Source organism: Grammomys surdaster, unplaced genomic scaffold (genome assembly GCF_004785775.1).
Source record: "Grammomys surdaster isolate TR1022 unplaced genomic scaffold, NIH_TR_1.0 198, whole genome shotgun sequence".
Classification (NCBI taxonomy): domain Eukaryota; kingdom Metazoa; phylum Chordata; class Mammalia; order Rodentia; family Muridae; genus Grammomys; species Grammomys surdaster.
This window is the reverse complement of record NW_021604643.1, coordinates 7,017,101-7,040,220: the sequence shown is the minus strand read 5'-3', so window position 1 is coordinate 7,040,220 and position 23,120 is coordinate 7,017,101. Positions and strand designations below refer to the sequence as shown.

Here is a 23,120-nt window from a genome sequence, read left to right as displayed (position 1 = left end):
TGAGGGACATCTAAATTATTTCCAGTTTCTGGCTATTACGACAAAAGCTGCCATGAACATAGTTGAACAAATATCCTAGTAGGGTAGAACATCTTTTGAGTATATGTCCAGGAGTGGTATACAGCATCTTGAGGTAGAACTTTTCCTCATTTTCTAAGAAAGCATGAAATTTATTTCCAAAGTGTCTGTAAAAGTTTGCACTCCTACCAGCAATAGAGGATTGTTCCCCATGCTCCACATCTTTGCTGTATGTGCTACCTGTTCAGCTTTTGACCTTAGCTGTTTGTTCTGTTGGATATGAGATGGAACCTCAGAATTGTTTTGATTTGGATTTTCTTGATGGCTAAGGAAGTTGATCATTTCTTTAAGTTCTTCTCGGCCTTTTGAGATTCATGTGTTGAGACTTTTCTGCTTGGCTCTGTACTCCATTTTTAAATTCGATTACTTGGGTTGATGGTATCTAACTTCTTGAGTTCTTTATGTATTTTGGATATTAGCTCTCTTTCAGATGTAGGGTTGGTGAAGATCCTTTCCCAATCTGTAGGTTGCCTTTTTGTCCTACGTACAGTGTTCTTTTTATTACAGAAAATTTGCAATTTCATTGGGTCCCATTTATCAATTTTTAATATTAGAACCTGAAAAATAGATGTTCTATTCAGGTGGCTGTCTCCTGTATAAATGTGTTTCAAGGTATGTCCCACTTTCTATTCTAAGAGTTGTCTTATTGGGTTTTATATTGAGGTCCCTGGTCCACTTGGACTTGAGTTTTATGCATATCATAAATATGCATTGATTTGTCTTCCTCTACATATAGACATCCAGGTAGACCAGCAACATTGATTGAAGATTCTAATTTTGTGGTATGGGTTTAGCTTATTGATCAAAAATCAATTGTTCATAGGTATGTGGGTTTATTTCTGGGTCTTCAATTCAATTCCATAGATCAACCTGTCTGTTTCTATACCAATACAAGGTAGTTTTTATCACTATTGTTTTCTAATACGACTTGAGGTCAAGGATAGTGATTCCATCTGAAGTTTCATTATTGTTCAGGCTTGTTTTGGCTACACTGGTTTGTTTTCTATATGAAGTTGGGAATTTCTCTTTCAAGGTCTATGAAATATTGTGTTAAAATATTGATGGGGATCTTCCTGAATCCATAGAATCTATATTTTACATTATTTGTGGCTATTGTAACGGTCTTAGTTCTCTTATTTCTTTCTCAGCCCATCTATCATTTATATAAAGGAGAGTTACTGATTTCTTTCAGTTAATGTTCATTCAGTCACTTTGCTAAAGGTGTTCATCAGCTTTAGGAGGTCACTGAGAGAATCTTGTATGTCATTTAAGTACACTTTGATATCATCTGCAAATAGCAATACTTTGACTTCTTTTTTTTATTTGAATTCCTTGAATCACCTTTACTTGTCTTGTTCTGGCTAGACTTCAAGTACTATATTGAATAGATAGGGAGATAGTGCACACCCTTGTATTGTCCATGCTTTTAGTGGAATTTCAGTAAATTTCTCTTCTTTTATCTTGATGTTGGCTACTAACTTGCTTTGATTATGTTTAAGTATGGTCTTTGTACCCCTGATGATTCTAATACTTTTAAAGTTAAGGGATGTTGGATTTTGTTAAAGGGTTTTTAAGCATCCAATAGGGTGATCAGGTGATTTATTTTTTGTTTCAGTTTGTTTATTGATATTCATGTATTGAACCATTCCTGCATCCCTAAGATGAAGCCTACTTGATCATGATGAATAAAGTTTTGGACGTGTTCCTGGACTCAGTTTGGGTGTAGTTTATTGAGTGTTTTTGTAGCAATGTTCATAAGAGAAATCATTCTCAAGTTCTCTTTAACTTTTGAGTCTTTTTGTGTTTAAAGTATCAAGGTGACTGTGGCTTCAAAGAATGAATTTGGTAGTGTTCCTTCCATTTCTATTTTGTGGAATAGTTTGAGGAGTATTGGTATTAGCTCTTCTTTGAGTCTGATAGAATTCTGCATTAAAAACCATCTGGCCATTGCCTTTTTTTATGGTTTTGAGACTTTTAATGACAGATTCTATTAGTTTCAGGGGTATTGGGCTATTTAAATAATTTTCCTGATCTTGATTTAAATTTGGTAAGTTGTGTCTGACTAGAAAATCATCCATTTCATTAAGATTTTCCAATAATATAGAGTACAGCCTTTTGAAGCAATAGCTAATGATTGTCTGATTGTATCTCTCTCTATTCATTTCTTATTTTGTTTATTTGGATATTGTCTCTCTGTCTTTTAGTTAGTTTGGCTATGGGTTGTCTATCTTATTGATTTTCTCAAAGAACTAACTCTTGGTTTTGCTAATTCTTCATTCTGTTTTCTTTGTTTATAACTTTTTGATTTCAGCCACTAGTTTGATTATTTCTTACCTTCTACTCCTTTTGACTTCTTTTTTCCAAAGCTTTCAAGTGTACTATTATGAAGTTTGATATTTTCTTTATTTACATTTCAAACATTATCCCCTTTCCTGGTTTCCTCCCTGGGACCCTTCCTCCCTGCTTGTATGAGGTTGTTCCCCTACCCATCCACCCACTCTCACCACTCTGCTCTCACATTATTCTACACTGGGGCATTGAGACTTCACAGGAATAAGAACCTCTTCTACCATGATGCCTGACAAGTTCATCCTCTGCTACACATATGGCTGGAAGCATTGGTCCCTCCATGTGTACTCTTTGATTGGTGTTTTAGTCCCTGGGAGCTCTGGGGTTCTTGTTGGTTGATATCATTGTTCTTCCTATAAGGTTTCAAATCCCTTCAGCTCCTTCAGTCTTTTATCCAGTTCCTCCATTGGGGACCCCATGCTCAGTCCAGTGATTGGTGGTGAGCATCTGCCAGTGTATTTTTAAGGCTCTGACAGAGTCTCTCTGGAGACAACTATATCAGGCTCCTGTGAGCATGCTTTTCTTGGCATCCACAGTAGTATCTGGGTTTGGTTGGGCAGTCTCTGGATGATCTTTCCTTAAGTCTCTGTTTCATACCTTGTCTCTGTATATGCTTCCCCTTTTAAGAAGAACCAAAGCATCCAAACTTTAGTCTCTCTTTTTTCTGAGCTTCATGTGGTCTGTGAATTGTATCTTGCGTATTCTGGGCTTTGGGGCTAATATCCAGTTATCAGTGATTCTACCTCATATGAGTCAGAATAGCTAAAGTCAAAAAATCAGGTCACAGCAGATGATGGCAAGGAAATGGATAAAGAGAAACACTTCTTCATTGTCGGTGGGCTTGCAAGCTGATACAACTACTTTGGAAATAAGTCGGGTGGTTCCTCAGAAAATTGGACATAGTATTACCTGAGTACCTAGCTATATCACTCCTGGGTATATATCCAAAAAGAACATATTCTCCACTTTATAGCAGCCTTATTTATAATAGCCAGAAGCTGGAATGAACCCAGAAGTCCTTCAACAGAGAAATGGATACAGAAAATATGGTACATTTATAGTACTATTCAGCTATTATAAAAATGAATTCATGAAATTCTTTGGTCAATGGGTGAAATTTCCTCTTAACAGTGCTCTCATTGTGTCCTATAAATTTCTGTGTGTTTTGCCTACATTTTCATTCAGATTCTAGAAAATTTTATTCATACAAATTTGAGAAAGTATGTAGTTTTCTTATTGATTTCTTCCTTGACACAGATATCATTGAGTAGACAGTTGTTCAGTTTCCACAGTTATGTATACATTCTGGTGTGTCTGTTGATTTTGAAGTTCATTATTAATCCATGGCAGTCTGATAAGTTAAAAAACCTCATTTCAATTTATTTGTATTTGCTGATGCTTGAGTTGTGACCTACTCTATAGTTAATTTTGGAGACAAATCCGTGAAGAACTCTAAAAAAGGTATATTATTTTGTGTTTGGGTGCAATATTCTGTTAGGTACACTTGATTCATTGAGTCTCTTAGTTTCATTATTTCCCTGTTTATTTTGTATTTAGATGTCATTTCAATTGGTGAGAATGGTGTGTTGCAGACTCCCCCTATTAATGATAGGGGTTGATATGTGATTTAAGCTTTAGCAATATTTCTTTTACAAATGTGAGTGCCCTTGTATTTGGGGAATACATTTTCAGAGTTGAGATACCATCTTGTTTTTTTTTTCCCTCTGATGAATATAAAGTTTCCTTCCCAGTTTCTTTTAACTAATATTGGTTGAAAATATATTGTATTAGGTATTAGAATTGCTACTCTGGGTAATGTCTATCTTTGTTTCTGAGGTGTGATTCTTGTATGCAGCAGAATGATGGACCCTGTTTTTGCATCCATTCTTTTAGTCTATATCTTTTTGTTGGGGAATTGAGTCCATTGATGTTGAGAGATACTAATGAACAGTGATTGTTATTTCCTGTTATTTTGATGTTGGTGGTATTAAATTGTGTATGTGTGTATTTGTTTGTGTGTGTGTGTGCACGTGCGCATGCACTTCTTGGTTTTTGTTGGTATGGAGTTACATATTTCCTGTGTTTTCTTGGATGTAGTTATCCACCTTGGGTTTGAGATTTTCTCTACTGTTTTCTGTTGGGCTGGATTTGTGAATAGATATTGTTTGAACATTATTTTCTCCATCTAAGATGATTGAGAGTTTTGCTGGGTATAATAGTCTAGGTTGGCACCTGTAGATTTTTAGAGGTTGAAAGATATCTGTCCAGGCATTTCCAGCTTCTAGAATCTCTGTGGAAAACACAGGTGTAATTATGATATGTCTGCCTTTGTATATTACCTGCACCTTTTGTGTTGTTGTTCTGCATATTTATGTTTTGCTTATTCTGTGGCAATAGGGTTTTTTCCGGGTCCAGTCTAATTGATGTTCTATAAGCTTCTTCCATGTTTATAGACTTCTTTTCTTTAAGTTGGGGAAATTTTCTTCTATGATTTTAATAAAAATATTTTCTGGGCCGTGAAACTGTCACTCTTCACCTTTTACTAATTATGTTAGTCTTAGGTGACGAATTTTCATGGGATACCAGATGTCCTGGATGTTTTGTGTCCAAAAGTTTTTAGATTTAATATTTTCTTTGATTGATGTATCTATTTTTTTCTATTGTATTGTCTATGCCTGAGAATCTCTTTTCCATCTCCTTTATTCTGTTGGTGATGCTTGCATTTGTTGTTCCTATTCCCTTTCCTAGGTTTTCTATCTCCAGTATTCCCTCAGCTTTTTTTTATTGCTTCTATTTCTACTTTCAGATCTTGTATAGTGTTATTTCTTTCTTTCATCTATTTAATTATATATTTTTGTATATTTTTAAGGGATTTGTTTTGTCCCTTTAAAAGACGTCTACCTGTTTGATTGCATTTTCCTGTATTTCCTTAATGGATCTATTCATTTCTTTTTAAAGGCCTATGCCATCTTTATAAGATTGGATTTAAGGTCATTCTCTTGTGCTTCTGTTGTGTTAGGATATTCAGGGCTTGCTATAGTAGGATAGCTGAGCTCTGAAGTAATCATTTTTGCCTTGGCTTTTGTTTATTGTGTTGTTTTGAGAGCCTTTAGCCATTTGGTTGGCTTTGGTCACTGGATATTGCACTTGTAGTAGGTAATGAGAGAGATGTTAACCTTGGTGGTGCTGGTGTGACAGGCCTCTTATGGGTATAATTTGGTCTATGATTTAGAATTTGTAGGACTGTTTGGTTTATGATCTGTAGTCTGTATGGGTCTGGAGCTGCAGATCTGATAATGGTGGGCAGAGAAATGGTGGGAGAATGAGGATCTGTCTGGGCTAGCATGCTGTTTAGAGCTGCTTGGCTTGTTCCAAAGGATCTAGTAAGCTGGAAAATGGGTAAGATGGGTAAGAAAATGGATGCTGACTTGCATTGTGCAGGACTCACAGATTTGCTGAAGTTGGTCAAAGCAGTGGATGTGTGTGTGTGTGTGGGGGGGAGGTTGAAGGCTCCCATGGGATACTGGGTTGCTCAGGGCAGGTTGGTTTTGATCCAGAGGAATCAGAAAGTAGGGAATCAGCTCAGATGGTGCTTGATGAGAAATCACTCATTAATCTAAGAATCATTTTTTTATAAGTGTAACAAGCTGTAGGATTCTTGATATTCTATGAGCATATATTTGACCTATGCTAATGTCATTATAGTGTGCCTATTTGTGTGTGTGTGTACCTGTGTTTGTGCTTATGTCTGTCTGTCTCTATATTCATACTTATTGGCATGTCTATGATATTGCTTGGGATAGATTCACTCATTTTACAAATTTTCATTGTAGAATATATTTTAAAATTCCTTGTGGTCATATGTAAAAGCAAAAATTTATCTCTTATTGGCAGACATTATTTCCAGAATTGAAATGTAATGGCAATACATGTGGGTATTAAAGAAGAAAACTATTTCCTATGGAAGGAGGATTGTTGGATGAAGAAATTGTGGCAAAATGAAGAGGTATAAGAGGATACAATAATGAACCAATGGAAGTATACCAATAAGAACAATCATGAAATAAAATAAAAAGGAATAATTACAAATTTTAGATTCCAAAACCAATTAATAATATACAACACAAAAAGATGTGTGCATATTAGAGCAACCAATGAGTTTCCCATGGGTTATTTAATTGCTTCCTCTTACAATATATAGATGATACTGAAGATAAACTCCTGAAGGAATTCTCCAGAGCTTGCTAGGTTGATATAATTTGCTCTATGTTTGCACATGATAGACTCTGAAAATATAATACAACTCCATAACACAGCTCTGAAGAAATAAACTTCATACCATGCTTCATTCATCAATGATTTTTTTTCAGAGATGATAATAACCATAAAGCCCGCTGAAAAGAGGATTAGCTAGGATTCTAAAGCAGGGTGAGAGAAATTATTCAAAAATAAACATTATATTAATATACTTTAATATTGTTAACTTCTTGAGATTTTTCAGTAATGCCTCTTATTCAAGATTTACAGCTGGAATCTGCAACACGGCAGATTTGATGTTACCTATGAAGCAGAAAGAAACTATTGTCAGTTTGTACACTGATGCATGTTAATGCTCATTCTTCACTTTTCTGTGCACAGAATTAGTGTCATTTGAATACAATTTGAGTGAGTTTGTGTCTGTAATCACACTTAGGGCACATTCAATTTCCTTTATATCAGACTGACTGACTTGGGTGAATTAACCTTTCTAAATTCTAACCTGAGCTGTATATATGTTATAAAGAATTTTCACCATAGGTAATTTGCAGATGGTTCCTATGTGCCATTCAAAGCTAAGAATAAAAACTGAGCACAATAACTCTGACATATTAGTTGATGCTATTCATTTAAATTTTGTTCATCTACCATAGGAGGTTAAAAATAAACACTCAACATAAAACATTCTAATAAAAAATCAAGAAAATTATTTTTAACTGATAAAATTATTTTACTAAGTACTTTAACAGACTCAGACTTTGCCTTGTCCTTTTCTTTAAAATCAGAGAACTGCCTTGGCTATAAGCATTTAAATCGGCATCATCTTGAGGCTCTTCACTCTTCATATAGGTATATGACTATTTTTCTCTGTCACATGGTTTTGCATTTAATATATTTTACTTGGTACTTTTTAAAAATTTCTTTGCATGCATTGTATAAACAATAGCCCAATGTCTGTTGGACAAGAGAATGTTTATTAGAACCAGGGTAAACAGATATCTGATAAGTCATTTTAGAAAGAATTTGCATTTATTGCTGTATCAAGACTCTTTCTAGGCAATTAACAATGGCCACCATGTTGACTATTTCAGATGTTGTTCAACAACTTTTGTTGTCTGAAATATTACTTCATATTATATTTGAAATTTTATCTTAGCTTACTACTTACTGAAATCTTGTAACTTATTTTTCAAGTGTTTATTTTCTTCACTAAAGTAAAATTCACTTGAGTTTTGCTCTAATGTGTTTTTTAAAATATAAATTTAGGACTCATCACTTAGTTGTGGTAAAGTATTGGGATTTTATTTTATTGTGATTGTAATAAAATTTGTCATTTTCCTGCTTAAAAAGAGAAGAGACAATAAATGTAATTTGATTAAATTTCTTCTTGGTAGGTGACAGATATGAAAGTATCACACTTTATTGAGTTCAGAAATGAGATGGTAGATATAGTTTTCTGAGATGTTTTTTCCAGTTACTCAAGATTTGGTTAACACATGGACAAAAAAGTTTTATGTAAAAATTTTGTGCAAAATATTTTTATTATGTTTTCTTCCCACTCCTATTTTCTCCCAGAGTTTTGCTACACATAGAACTTTTACTTGTCATCCCTTTTCCTTCAAAGCACACACAGACACACAAACACAGACACACACACACACACACACACACACACACACAACTATCCAACCAAAAATCCAATCACTAAACAAAGTATCTACTAAAAACACAGCATTTTATGTAGGGTAACTACTCATGGGCTTGGGAACTAGTCTGCAATGTGTTTGATATACAAATTAATCTGAGACTTCATTGGAGAAAAATGTTTCCTCTTTATCAGAGTGTATCTACTGCAGATTACTTCTTAGTTCCCCATATCCACTTCCCCTCTCAGTGTTCGGCACCTTATCTGTATTGAAGTTCTATAGGTCTTATGCCTGCTGCCATGGTGCCTGTAGATTCATATTTATATCAGTGCTGTTTTATAAGGAAGACACTGTTTTTTTTGGAGTCATCTCTCTCTCTGGCTTTTGCAATTTTCTCAGATCTTTTTCCACAGAGTTCCCTGAAACATGTAGAGTTCTGTTCTATAACATCTTTTTATTTAGAAGGAGGTGTTACAAAGTCTTTTACTCTCTTCACACTGATACAAACTACTTTCTTTTCTTTTTATTAATTGGTTGTTTTATTTATTAACATTTCAAACATTGTCTTTCCTTCTGGTCTCCCCTCTACAAAGCCATTATTCCCTCACCCTCCTCTTTGCTTCTAAGAGGATGTTCTGGTACCAACCCACCTCATCCCTCTAGCATCCTCCAATGCTGAAGCAAAAAGCCTCCATTGCACCAAGAGAGGTTCCCAGGACCCAAAAAGGGTGACATTAGCAGACATACCCAGAAGAACGTAGGTAGAACCTGAAGAGACTATCTCTAGTAGATAGCATGGACCCCAGATTAGGAATGGGGCTACTCATCCATCTCAAAATTTTTAACCTAGAGTTGTTTCTGTCTAAAGGATATACAGGGACAAAAATGGAGCAGAGACTGATGAAAGGCAATCTTTTAAGTTATATAAATTATTTATCAAAATTTCCAGATTTAGAAGCATATGACCCTACATGTAGCACATGAAATACACATCAATCGAGGCTTTTGTAGAGAACATTTCTAATCAACTTACTACAGTGACTGGCTATATATTTTCTTTATCCTTCTCAATTTTTAGTTTGTTAACATACTATTCATTCCTTTGTCAATACTACAGAGCATTGCCTGTTTGTTAGATGACACCACTGAAGAACTGGACAGAAGTAACATATTTTCTTCTGCTGGGACTCACTGATGATCCAGGCCTACAACTTCCTCTCTTCATCATTTTTCTCCTCATCTACATTATCACCCTGGTAGGGAACCTGGGGATGATACTGTTGATTCTCTTGAACTCTCGGCTCCACACCCCCATGTACATTTTCCTTGGTAACTTGTCTCTGGTGGATGTTTTTTATTCATCAGCTATCACACCAAAAGTCATGGCTGGGCTGCTGTTGGGAGACAAGATCATATCCTACAATAACTGTGCTGCTCAGATGTTTGTTTTTGCAACCTTTGCTACTGTGGAAAATTACCTGTTGGCCTCAATGGCCTATGATCGCTATGTGGCAGTATGTAAACCCCTACACTATGCAACCACCATGACTCCAAGTGTATGTATGTTTCTAATCATAGGCTGCTATGTTCTTGGTTTTTTGAATGTCTCAGTTTACCTTGGAGATACATTCAGTCTCTCTTTCTGTAAGTCTAATGTGGTCCATCATTTTTTCTGTGATATGCCAGCAATCATGGCTCTATCTTGCTCTGATAGGCATGTTAATGAACTGGTACTTATTTATCTAGCCAGCTTCACTCTCTTCTTTGCTCTCATAGTAATATTAGTATCGTACATTATAATTTTTATTACAATCTTAAACATGCGCTCAGGATCAGGATTTCAGAAGGCTCTTTCTACCTGTGTCTCCCACTTTACTGCTGTTTTTATTTTCTATGGAACAACAATCTTCATATATTTGCAACCAAGCTCTAGTCATGCAATGGACACAGACAAAATTGTGTCTGTCTTCTACACCATGGTCATTCCCATGCTGAACCCTTTAGTTTACAGCCTGAGAAACAAAGAAGTCAAGAATGCATTTATGAAAGTGGTTCTGAAAGAAAAATAATCATTATGATAATAACTTTAAAGTTTTTGTGATGTAATCTTAATGTTCTTATGACATCTTCTACATATAGTAGATTATATTTTAGGCTTATACTAGTTCATGATATGCATGTTTATGGTTGCCTATGCTTATCATTTTTGTCTTGCAAATTAAGGAACAGTATATTTAGAAGCATAGTATGGAAATTAGGGATAATTTTGAAATTTTGTGTTTGATTTGTCAAAAATATTTTAACATTATTGATACATTCAATTATTTTCTTTAAACTTTCTTTTCTAGTATATTTTGATAATTAATAATCATTGTCATTTTCACTGAATTTTTGAGTTCACATTGAAATACATCTCTGGGGATAATCATTTTGGTGTTTCCCTTTTTGCTGTGTTTTGTTGCAGCATCCATTAGAATCTAATACAAATCATTAACTGAGTTTTTCTTTTTATTCAGATATTACTATGGGCTATGTATTGGAGAATTTTCCATTGAAATTATCTATCCCTTAAATTATGTTTGTTTGAATGTTTTTCATTATTTCTCAGTTGTTACATTTGTTTCTCTTTTCTGTAGTTAGTTTTCTCCATATACTCAGTAACATGTATTGTTTTCCATTGACTTATATGCTACTATGAATTCTGTGTAGTATATTCTACTATAATCAATCTCTTGTTCTGGCCTCTACTCAGAATTAAAAGTTTCATATCCTTTGATAAATGATCTCAGATAATTAATCTAAATAAAGAAAACCCTAAGAAGATACATAGGTGTCATGAAACCTTTTGCAGTATAAGAAAGGCTCAATAAAACAGTTTATCCTTTTTCTTGGATCAGCTATGTCAACATGTCCCATAACATACTATTGTGCTTCCAGAAAATTCATTTATATTGAAGACTATTTAATTTATCTTGAATTGACTTTCTACAACCTATCATTATATACCTTACTTTTAATTCTACTGAAGTTTCTACACTTTGATCATTAAGTATGTTTAACAAAATATCTTGATGTAGTAGCATGTATATACTTTTTTACATGGGGACAATATGAAGTTCCCTGAGATATAATCAGTCAAGTGTAAAAGCTGATACTGTAGCTAGACAGGACACTGTGAGAACTTTGCCAGGAAAATAAAAATAACTTCACTTTGTGTTTAGTGACAAGGATGGAAAAATGCTATCTATATATCTGAAAACTCGATATCTTAATATGAGTTGATTGTTAGAACAATGCAACTATAGCTCCCAGAGTAGCTATAATTTGAGTCAACAATTAATTAAGTAAACTTAATAATTTTCTTTTAATTTCCAAGAGTCATTATTTTTCTTTAGAGGCTAAGATGATTTGAATAGTACAAGGTGAAATTACATACTCATTCTTCTTTTAACATCTCAAACGGGGCAAAAACTTCTGCAAACTTCTATGATTATTGTATACTGATTTTGGCTTGCTTTTTCTCCGGTAAAGATAGTTCTAGTAAAGTCTTCTAAATCTCTACAATTTTCTAATGGCTCTTTAAGGGTCGTTAAATGTAAGCTTTTTAAACATGTAGTTTCAAACTTATGAAATAAGCATTGAGTGAGTTGGTGATTTACTGAGTTCCTCAGGATACAAGGCTAGGACATGTTTTCCACTATCTCCTGACCTCTTTAAAAGGTTATATTTAACTGATGAAGCACAGTGTAAATTTTATTTTAAATTAGTCTCAATTGAGAGTAACTACCAATTATTTTTCCCATTTCTACACATATCTTTAATGTATTTAACAAAGGCACTGTTTTTCTTTTTCAAATTTTATTTAATCTTTTTGTTTTACACTCCAGATTTTATCCACCTTCTGCCCCACCGTCTGACTATTCCACATTCCATACCTCCCCTACTCCTGTCTCTGTGAGGATGTCCACATCTCTGACGCCCCAGACCAGGAAGACCTTGCCAATCTCGGGCTTCTAGTCTTTTGAGTGTTAGATTCATTTTCTCTGACTGAATCCAGAACTGGTAGTACTCTGTTGTATATATGTTGGAGGCCTCATATCAGCTGGTGTATGCTGGCTGATTAGTGGTCCATTGTCTCAGAGATCTCTGGTGCCAGGTTAATTGAGAAGGCTGGTCCTCATACAGGGTTACCCTCCTCCTTCAACTTGGTGCAATTCGAACCAAACAAGTGAAAGATCTATATGACAGATCTATATGTTTAAAGAGAACTTAAAATCTCTCAAGAAAAAATAGAAGATGTTAGAAAGTGGAAAGATCTCCAATGATCATGGATTGGTAGGATTAACATAATAAAATTGCCATCATATCAAAAGCAATCTATGTATTCAGTGTAATACCCATCAAAATCCAACACAATTCTTCAAAGACATGGAAAGAGAAATTCTTAATTTCATACGGAAAAAATTCTTAGGATAATGAAAACAATTCTTTTATTGGATATTTCATGTATTAATATTTCAAATGTTATCCTCTTTCTTAGTTTCCCATCTGGATACCCTTATCTCATTCCCCCTACCCCTGCTTCTATGAGGGTGCTCTCCCTCACACCCACCCACTCCCACCTTTCTGCCCTGGCATTCCGGTATACTGGGGAATCAAGCCTTCACAGGACCAAGGGTCTCTCCTCCTATTGATGGCAGACAATGCCATCCTCTGCTACATATGTGTGTGGAGCTATGGGATCTTTAATGTGTATTCTTTGTTTGATGTTTTAGTCCCTGGGAGAGCTGGGGTGTCTGGTTGGTTGATATTGTTCTTCTTCTTATGGGGTTGCAAACCCCTCAGCTCCTTTAATCATTTCTCTAACTCCTCCATTGGAGTCCATATGCTCAGTTCAATGGCTGACTATGACCATTCACCTCTGTATTTACAGACTCTAGCAGAATCTCTGAGGAGACAGCCATTACAGGTTCCTGTCAGCAATCAATTTTGACATCCATAATAGTGTATGGGTTTGGTGTCTGTATATGAGATGGATGCTCAGCAGTCTCTGGATGGTCTCTCCTTTAGTCTTTTCTTCACATTTAGCCCCTGTATTTCCTTTAGATATGAATCATTCTGAGTTAAAAATTTGGAGATGAGTTGGTGGCCCCATCCCCCAAACAGAGGCCTTGCCTAACCTCTGGATATGGACTCTACAGGTTCTCTCTCCCCTTTCTTGGGCATTTCAGCTAATCTCATCCCTACTGGGACCTGGGAGCCTCTTGCTTTCCTGGCATCTGGGACTTGTTGGTGGCTGCTCCCAGTTCCCCATACCCCATTGCTACACACCTCTGTTCAAATTTTGACTCTCTGCATATCAACCCTGTTTCATCTCATATCCAATACTGTTCTGAACTTTCCCCTTCTCCCTGTCTTCCTCCCACATCCCTCATACCTTCTACCTCCCTTGAGTATTTTGTTCCCCCTTCTAAGAAGGACTTAAGCATCCACAATTTCTTAATCCTTCTTCATGAGCTTCATATGATCTGTGAATTGTATCTTGGGTATTTTAAGCTTTTGGACAAATATCCACATATCAGTGAATTCATACTATGTGTGTTCTTTTGTGACTGGATTAACTCACTCAGGAGATATTTTCAAGTTCCATCCATTTGCATAAAAATTTCAAGAAGTCATTGTTTTTAATAGCTGAGAAGTACTCCATTACATAAATATACCATATTTCCTGTATCCATTCCTCTGTTGAAGGACATCTGGGTTCTTTCCAGCTTCTCATTATTATAAAAAAAATGGCTGATATGAACATAGTGGAGCATGTCTCTTGGTTATATGTTGGAGCATCTTTTGGGTATATGCCCAGGAGTGGTATAGTTGGCTTCTCAGGTAGTAGTATGTCCAGTTTTCTGAGAAACTGCCAGACTGATTTCCAGAGTAGTTGCACCAGCTTACAATACCATCAACAATGGAGAAGTGTTCCTTTTCTCCACATCCTCAACAGAATCTGTTTTCACCTGAGATTTTGATCTTAGCCATTCTGACTGGTGTGAGGTGAAATCTCAGGGTTGTTTTGATTTGCAGTTATCTGATGACTAAAGATGTTGAACGTTTCTTTAGGTGATTCTTGACTATTTAATATTTCTCAGTTCAGAATTCGTTGTTTAGTTCTGTACCCTATTTTTAATAGGGTTATTTGATTATCTGGAGTCCAACTTCTTGAGTTCTTTGTACATATTGGATATTAGCCCTCTGCAGATGTAGGATTCGTAAAAAAATTTTACCAATCTGTTTGTTGCCTATTTGTCCTATTGATAGTGCCTTTGCCTTACAGAAGCTTTGCAATTTTATAAGGTCCCATTTGTTGATTGTTGATCTTAGAGCATAAGCCATTGGTGTTCTCTACAGGAAAATTTCCCCTGTGCTCATGTGTTCAAAGCTTTTCCCCACTGTCCCTTCTATTAGTTTCAGTGCATCTGGTTTTATGTGAAGGCCCTTGATCAACTTGGATTTAAACTTTGTACAGGGAGATAAAAATAGATCAATTTGCATTTTCCTCATGCTGACCACCAGTTGAACCATTATCATTTGTTGACAATGCTGGCTTTTATTTACTGGATGGTTTTTGCTTCTTTGTTAAATATCTGTGGGTAAAAGCTGAGGTGGTCGAATCCCAGAGGCTTTCCACGTGGTAGGTCCCACAAACAGGAGAAAGGTGTGGAGTTCTAAAGGCTGGAGGCTTTCACAGTGGCAGCCCCAAAGACACAAGAAAGTCCATAGTTCCAACAGGGTTTATTTTCATGGCTGATGGTAGATGGATCTGGACCGTTCCTCTTCCCCAGTGCCCCCCCCCCCCCCAGGAAACTCAGGGCAGACCTGAGTTAAATAGGGAGGGAGAAAGAGGAGGGTCTTGGGAAGAATGCTTAATTGGCTCCACCCTCTGGCCTTCATTAGTATGTAAATCTCTCTAGGGCCTGAGGCCTGTAGGCATGTCTTCTACCTGTGCACTTTGGGAGGGGCTGCAATGGCCTATGTGACTGAACAATGTAAGTCCATGGAGACTAGACTGCATGTCAGGACGCTGGGTTTGGGGGACATGGTGGAACACCTGCTGTTTCTCCCTTGGATTCTTGGGGTTCCAGGCCCATGCTCAGCCAAGAACAAAGATACCCTTATGCAGTCCTACAAATATCAAGTGAACATAGGTGTGTGGGTTCATTTCTGGGTCTTCAATTCTATTCCATTGATCTACTTCACTGCCTCTGTATCAATACCATATAGTTTTTATTACTATTGCTCTGTAATATAGGTTGAAGTCAGGGATAATGGTTCCCCTAGAAGTTCTTTTATTGTTGAGAATAGTTTCTGCTATCCTATGTTTTTGGTTATTCTAGATGCATTTGCAAATTGTTTTCTTAAAACTCTATGAAGAGCCTACTAGCATTCACTAACCCTTGTTTGAAATCCAGATATTGTCCCAAATTTATCTCTTGCAATCATAACATCATAGTGATCTACAGCTAACTTCCAAATATGTCTCTGACAATGTCCAGATCCAGCCTTCCAAATGTAGACTGTTATTTCCAACATTGGATTGATTTCTAAACCAGCACATGATTGAGTCCTAATAGCTGGTCACCTTTAAGAAAAATACAAGAGACATTATAATTTCTTTTTTTGATTCTCTATCCCACAAGTCTAAAAACTTGAGCAAGGTAGCTTGTCCCATCTGGGATATAGTCAAGCAAAATTGGGTCAGGAACATATATCCAATACAGCTTCCCAGTCACCTTTGTCAGAGTACTCAGCAAGCTCACAGGTCAGCATCATTCTTTGTCTGAGCAACGGCATGTCTCACCAATCTTTTTAAAGTTCCATGGGCCTCTTCCACAATACCTTGTCCTTGAGGATTATACAAAATCCCTGTAATAAATTTTAGAGAAGAAGCCTCAACTGCTCGACTACAATTGTCAGACACATTGCCTGTTTTTTTAATTAGATATTTTATTTATTTACCTTTCAATGTTATCCCCTCTCCCATTCTCCCCCAAACCCTTATCCCATCTCCCCTTCTCCTACTTCTATGAGGGTATGCCCCCACCATCCACCCATTCCCACCTCCCTGCTCTTGAGTTCCCCACCACTAAGGAATCCAAACTTTCTTGACCAAGGCCCTCCTCCTCCTCCACTGATGCCTGACAAGGCCATATAAACTACCTATACAAGTGGAGTAATGAGTCCCTCCCTTTGTGTTCCCAGGCTGGAGGTTTAGACACTGGGAGCTCTGGTTGAATATTTGATACTCCTGCTAAGAAGGACCAAAGCACAAACACTTTGGTCTTCCTGCTTTTTCTTGAGCTTCATGTGATTTATGCATTGTATCTTATGTATTGTGAGTTTTTGGGCTAATATCCATTTAACAATGAATGCATACCACATGTGTTCTTTCGTGATTGGGTTACATCACTCAGGATGATATTTTCTAGTTCCATCCATTGGCCTAAGAATTCCATGAACTCATTGTTTTTAATAACTGAGTAGTACTCCATTGTGTAATTGTACTGTATTTTCTGTATCCATTCGTCTGTTGAAGGACATCTGGGTTCTTTCCAGTTTCTAGCTATTATAAGCAAGGCTGCTATGAACATAGTGGAGCATGTGTCCCTATTGTATGCTTGATCAGGCTAGCCCTTCTTGTCCTGGGAATATTTTTATTCCTGTCCATCGTGTTAAACCTTGTCTCTAACTATATCAACAGGCTGGGAGCCAAAGTACATGACTTGAAACTGATAATGGACCCTCAGACAGTTATTAATTTAGCAGGCTGGCAAGCCAAGGATGGGTAAGATTCTGCATAGAGCCTTACCAACCTAAAAGTATTGCTTTTGATAATGCATATTCCATGACAGGTAAGGAAGGCATTCTTGTCAGAACAACCTAAGACAGGCTTAGTCATGTTAATGAAATAAAAAGGGGGAGAAGTGGAAAGCCTTTGGGGCTGCCTGGCAAGAAGTTGATATGGGACAAGAACAAGGAAATGGGCTACTTGGCAGGAATATGACATTGGCCAAGGATAAGGAAGTAGGCTTCAGGCAGGAATCTGACATTAGGCTATCACAAAGAAGTAATTTCTGGTAGGAATCTAAATCTTAGGCTACAACAAAGAAGTAACCTTAGGCAGGTATCTAAACTTTAGGCTAGAACAAGGAAGTAGGCTTCAGACATGAAAATGACCTTGGGCTAGGACAGGGAAGTAGGCTCAGATACTTTGGTCATCCTGATAAGCCTTTAGAAACAGTGATCACCGGAGTGTTCATGTAATTGGGTGTAATGCTTTGCTTTTTCTTTGACTGTTTTCATTGTATTGCATATTCCTTGACTATTTGCATCTATTGTATTGCTAGACCCTCAACCCTAGAACTAACCTTAATACATGCATGTAATCAAAATGGTACAAAAGCAAAAATAAAAAGAAGGGGTTATGATAGGGTGCATGCAGGTCAAAGCTCGCGCCTGGGGGTCGCGGGTGGGGTAATCCTGGGAACCGTGGCTCTCAGCACTCTCTGTTGATGGTTCGGTCTCATCCACGTGGTGGGGCTTCAACAGCCCACAAGCTGCCAGCGACCACAGGGTCCCAGGAGCAGGGACGCCGGGCACGCGGGATACGGTGTGGGCCAGGGGCCCCGCAAGGCAGTGCACGGGTGCTGTTGTCAGGAGAAAGTGTCCCGCGGCCCACTAGAGCACAGAGAAAACAGGGGCAGGCGGAAAAGGCTTCTCTCCTCCCCGCCCCGCTGTGTGGGTTTTCCACTTACACAATGAGTCCAGAATTTCAAGAGACACGTGGAGATTTATTGACATGGCAGTGGGTTTGGATGGTGATGAGCTCTCCCAAAAATTGCCAGAAGGGGTTTGCTTATATTGAAAGCAGAAGAGGGGCGGGACTTTTAGGTAATACATAAATCTTGAGGCAGAGACCTGTTAGTCTCGTGCCTTACGTGACCTAGCATAGAGGCTGTATGTTAGGTCTCTGGGTTCTGGGGGCATGGCCGAATATCCCAGGACTCCACAGCCCCACATCAGGGGGTTCTATGGAAGGGAAATTGGGAAAGGGGATAACACCTATATTGTAAATAAATGAAATATCCAAAAAAGAAACTATGAAAAACTGAGTGGGAATTTTGTTGAGGATTTCATTGAATCTGTAGATTGCTTGCCAGAAGATGACCATTTTTACTATATTAATCTTGCTGATCCATGAGCATGGGAGCTCTTTCCATTTTCTGAGATCTTCAATTTCTTTCTTCAGAGACTTGAATTTCTTGTCATATAGGTCCTTTACTTGCTTGGTTAGAATCACATCAAGCCATTTTATATTATTTGTGACTATTGTGAAGGGTGCAATTTCCCTAATTTCTTACTCAGCCTCTTTATCCATTGAGTAAAGGAAGTCTACTAATTTGTTTGAGTTAATTTTATATCAGCCACTTTGTTGAAGTTGTTTATCATGATTAGGAGTTCTCTGGTGAAATACTACCTTGTCATCTGCAATAGTGATATTTTGACTTCCTCCTTTCTAATTTGTATCTCTTTGACCTCTTTTTGTTCTTTAATTGCTCTGGCATGGACTTCAAGTACTACATTGAATAGGTAGGGAGAGAGTGGGCAGCCTTGTCTAAACCTTTATTTTAGTGGGATTGCTTCAAGTTTCTCTCCATTTAGTTTGATATTGACTACTGGTTTGCTGTATGTTGCTTTTACTATGTTCAAGTATCGACCTTGAATTCCAAGACTTTAACCATGAAGGGGTGATGGATTTTTTTCTAATGCTTTATCAGCATCTAAAGAGATGATCATGTAGCTTTTACTTCAAGTTTGTTTACATAGTGGATTACATTGATTGATTTTTATATATTGAACCATCTTTGCATACAGGGATGAAGTCTACTTGGTCATGTTGAGTGATGGTTTTGAAGTGTTCTTGGACTAAGTTTGCAAGAATTTTATTGAGTAATTTTTCATCAATATTCATAAGTGAAATGAGTCTGAAATTCTCTTTTTGGGTCTTTTTTGTGGTTTAGGCAATCAGATATGTTTAGTGAAATATTCTATCATACCTTCAAAGAAAACTCAATACCAATACTCTTCAAACTATTTCATAAAATAGAAACAGAAGGAATACTACCCAATTTGTTCTATGAAGCCACAATTATGCTTATACCTAAATCTTTACTGATTTTTAGTATTCTTTCTTTGTTTTTGCTTTTGGTGCTTTGATTATTATATGATAGAAGGAAATTCTTTTCTCATGTAATCTATTTGGTGTTCTGTAGGCTTCTTGTATCTTCATGGGCATCTCCTTCTTTAGATTAGGAAACTTTCCTCTATAATTTTGTTGAGGACATTAATGGCCCTTTTAATTGGAAATCTTTGCCCTTTTCTACACCTATTATCCTTAGTTTTAGTCTTCTCATTGTGTCCTGGATTTCCTGGATGTCTTGGGCTAGGAACTTTGGGATTTTTCATTTCCTTTGACTGTTGTGTCAATGTTATCTATGGTATTTTCTGCATCTTAGATTTTCTCTTCTATTTTTTCTATTCTGTTGGTGATGCTTGCATCTATGACTCCTGATTTCTTTTCTAGGTTTTCTATCTCAGGGTTGTCTCCTTTTTTGATTTCTTTATTGTTTCTATTTCCATTTTTAGATCCTGGATGTTTTTGCTCAATTACTTCACCACTTTGTTTGTTTTTTCCCATAATTCTTTAAGGGATTTTTGTGTTTCCTCTTTAAGAGCTTCTACCCATTTACCTTTGCTCTCCTGTATTTCTTTGAGGGAGGCATTTATGTCTTTTTAAAAGTCCTTTGTCATCATTATGACATGTGGTTTAAAATCTGAATGTTTCTTTTCATGTGTGTTGGGGTATAATGTGTGTTGGTATGATGGAATAACTGAGTTCTGATGATGCCAAGTAGCCTTGTTTTCTGTTGCTTAGGTTCATGAGCTTACCTATCTTCATCTAGTTATCTTTGTCCTTCCTGTGTGCCTGAAAGCCCGTGATCTTAGGTAGTTCAACACTCTTGGAAAATCAGTTCTCTCCAGGCAGGATTTGGGTGTAGAGAGCTGTGCCACAGGGTTAGCTCAGGGGTGCTGATAGAAACTGGAAGGATCCTGTCCCTGGTTGCTCAGAGGTTCCTTTTCCTTCTGTGGTGGGTCTCTCTTGCATCAGTTGTTGGAGGAAAAGTGGTGGTCACACCTGTGAGCTTAGGAGTGACAGCACTCCTGGGAAAGTAGCTATTTCCAAGGGTGATTTGAGTATGAAGGGCTGTGGGACAGTCTTAGCTCTGGGATGCAGTTGTAGACCCAATACTTCTTAACAATAAAATAGCCTTTGGAGAAATCATCATCCCTGACCTCAAGCTATACTACTGAGCAATAGTGATTAAAAACTGCATGGTATTGGTATGATGATAGACAGATCGATCAATGGAACAGAATTCAAGATCCAGAAATAAAATCATACACTGTTTGACAGGTGATAGGTAACAAAAAAGGCAAACTATTTTCATCATTTAAACTCTACCCTATTCCTCTCCAACTCTTAGTGCCACCCTATTCCCTCTCAGATTCATAGCCTTTTACTTTTAATTAGATTTGTTACAGAAACACAAGAATACACTAATGAACACACACACACACACATGCATGCATACACACACACACACACACACACATACACATGAGCACACACTTGGCAGTATATTGCCACAATTTTTACATACACTGATAACCCAAACATGCACATGAAATGTTTTAAATAAATATCAGATTTATTTTGACTCTATTCAAATGTGAAGATTCTGTTCTTTAATGTCTTGTATGTTTATGTGATATTGTCTAATATGTCTTTGTAGAAATATATTTTAGTTTTTCTTCAAGTAGTGGTCAATTCACTATCTGTTTTATCTAATATTAGAGCATAAACTATAGCATAAAAACCCTTCTCCTTTCTACTTGCACAAAATGTAAATGTTATCTTCCATTCATATTCAAATTGAATCTTTCATTTTAAGTATTTTATGCATTGTGAAGTTTATACATTTTTAAAAATTTTTCCTTTCTCCCTTAAATGTTTAAGCACTTACACAAGTTGTATACTGTCACTTTCTGTTGTTTCTATCATTTGTCATGTGAGTTTTCTCAAAAATTTACAACACATTTTATTTGATTTTGTTTGAATTGGTAAAAAGAAATTTCACAGCTTGTATAATGTAATCATTTGGGTCCCCTTTTATTGGACTAGTGTAACTCATGCAATAAACTTAAAAGAGCCATACTGTGTAAAAAAATAAAAGATGATGTATAAGAATATAAAAAGTTAGTAGGTCATTTTCCTAGCTACTTGCAGAATTGGAGATGACAATGCCTAGAGAGATGCTAGAACTAGCTGCTATTTTTGCATAAGTTTTAGAAATTTGTGAGAAATTATTTTAACCTCATTAGTCTGAGGTTTCTTTAATGAAAATAGTTGTCTGTTAGGTACATTTGACTCATTGAGTCTCTTAGTTTTATTATTTCCCTGTTTATTTTTTGTCTACATATTCTTTCAATTGGTGTGAGTTATATGTTGTAGTCTCCCACCTTTAATGATTGAGATTGATGTGTGATTTAAGCTTTAGCAATATTCCTTTTACAAATGTGAGTGCTGTTGTATTTGGGGAATAGATTTTCAGAATCGACATACCATCTTATTCTTTTTCCTTTGATAAGTATAAAGTGTCCTTCTCTGTTTCTTTTGAGCAATATTGGATGAAAATCTATTTTATTAGTCATTAGAGTTGCTAGGCTGAGTTGTTTCTGGGATCTGTTGAAAAATTTTTCCAGCTCTTTACACTGCAGTAATGTCTGTCTTTGTTTCTGAGGTGTGTTGCTCATATGCATCAGAATGATAGATCCTGGTTTTGCATCCATTCTGTGAGCATGTGTCTTTATATTGGGGAATTGAGTCCATTGATGTTGAGAGATATTAATGACTGGTGATGATTGTTATTTCCTGCTATTTTGATGTCCTCTCTCTTTCTCTCTCTCTCTCTCTCTCTCTCTCTCTCTCTCTCTCTCTCTCTCTCTCTCGCGTGTGTGTGTTTCCCTCATTTTTCCTGGAATGGAGTTACTTATTTCCTGTGTTTTCTTGGATGTAGTTATCTTCTTTGGGATGGAGTTTTCCTCTTTTATTTTCTGTTGGGCTGGTTTTGTAGATAGATATTGTTTGAATGTGGATTTGTCTCAAAGTATCTTATTTTCTAAATCAATGGTGATCAAGAGTTTTGCTGGGTACAATAGTCTAGATAGACACCTGTGGTGTTTAGATGTTGTAAGATATCTGTCCAGTCTGTCCAGGTCTTTCTAGCTTTTAGTATCTGTGTTGAAAAGTCTGGTATAATTATGATATGTCTGCCTTTGTATATTACCTGCACTTTTTGTGTTACTGCTCTTAATACTCTTTTGTGTTGTTGTTCTGCATATTTGTGTTTTGTTTATTCTGTATCAATAGGGTTTTTTTATTGGTTCAGTCTAATTGGTGATCTATAAGTTTTTTCTATGTTTATAGGCATCTCTTTCTTTAGGTTAGGAAAGTTTTCTTCTATGATTTTGATAAAAATATTTTCTGGGCCATGGAGTTGTCATTCTTCACTTTTTACTATTTATGTTATGCTTAGGTAATGAATTTTCATGGAATGTCAGATTTTCTGGATGTTTTGTGTCAAAAAGTTTTTAGATTTAATATTTTCTTTGATT

General features: G+C 36.5%; 1 protein-coding gene across 1 annotated transcript; it reads left to right on the top strand.

Annotated features, from left to right (window-relative positions):
* Positions 1–9,466: 9,466 nt before the first annotated feature.
* On the top strand, positions 9,467–10,399 carry LOC114623430 (olfactory receptor 5B3-like). The gene has a single exon (XM_028770092.1). It carries the CDS (start codon positions 9,467–9,469, stop codon positions 10,397–10,399), a length of 933 nt encoding a protein of 310 aa, XP_028625925.1.
* The last annotated feature ends 12,721 nt before the right edge of the window (positions 10,400–23,120 follow it).

Coding starts and splice junctions, on each gene's coding strand:
- LOC114623430 (XM_028770092.1), top strand. CDS start 9,467: ATGACACCACTGAAGAACTGGACAGAAGTAACATATTTTCTTCTGCTG.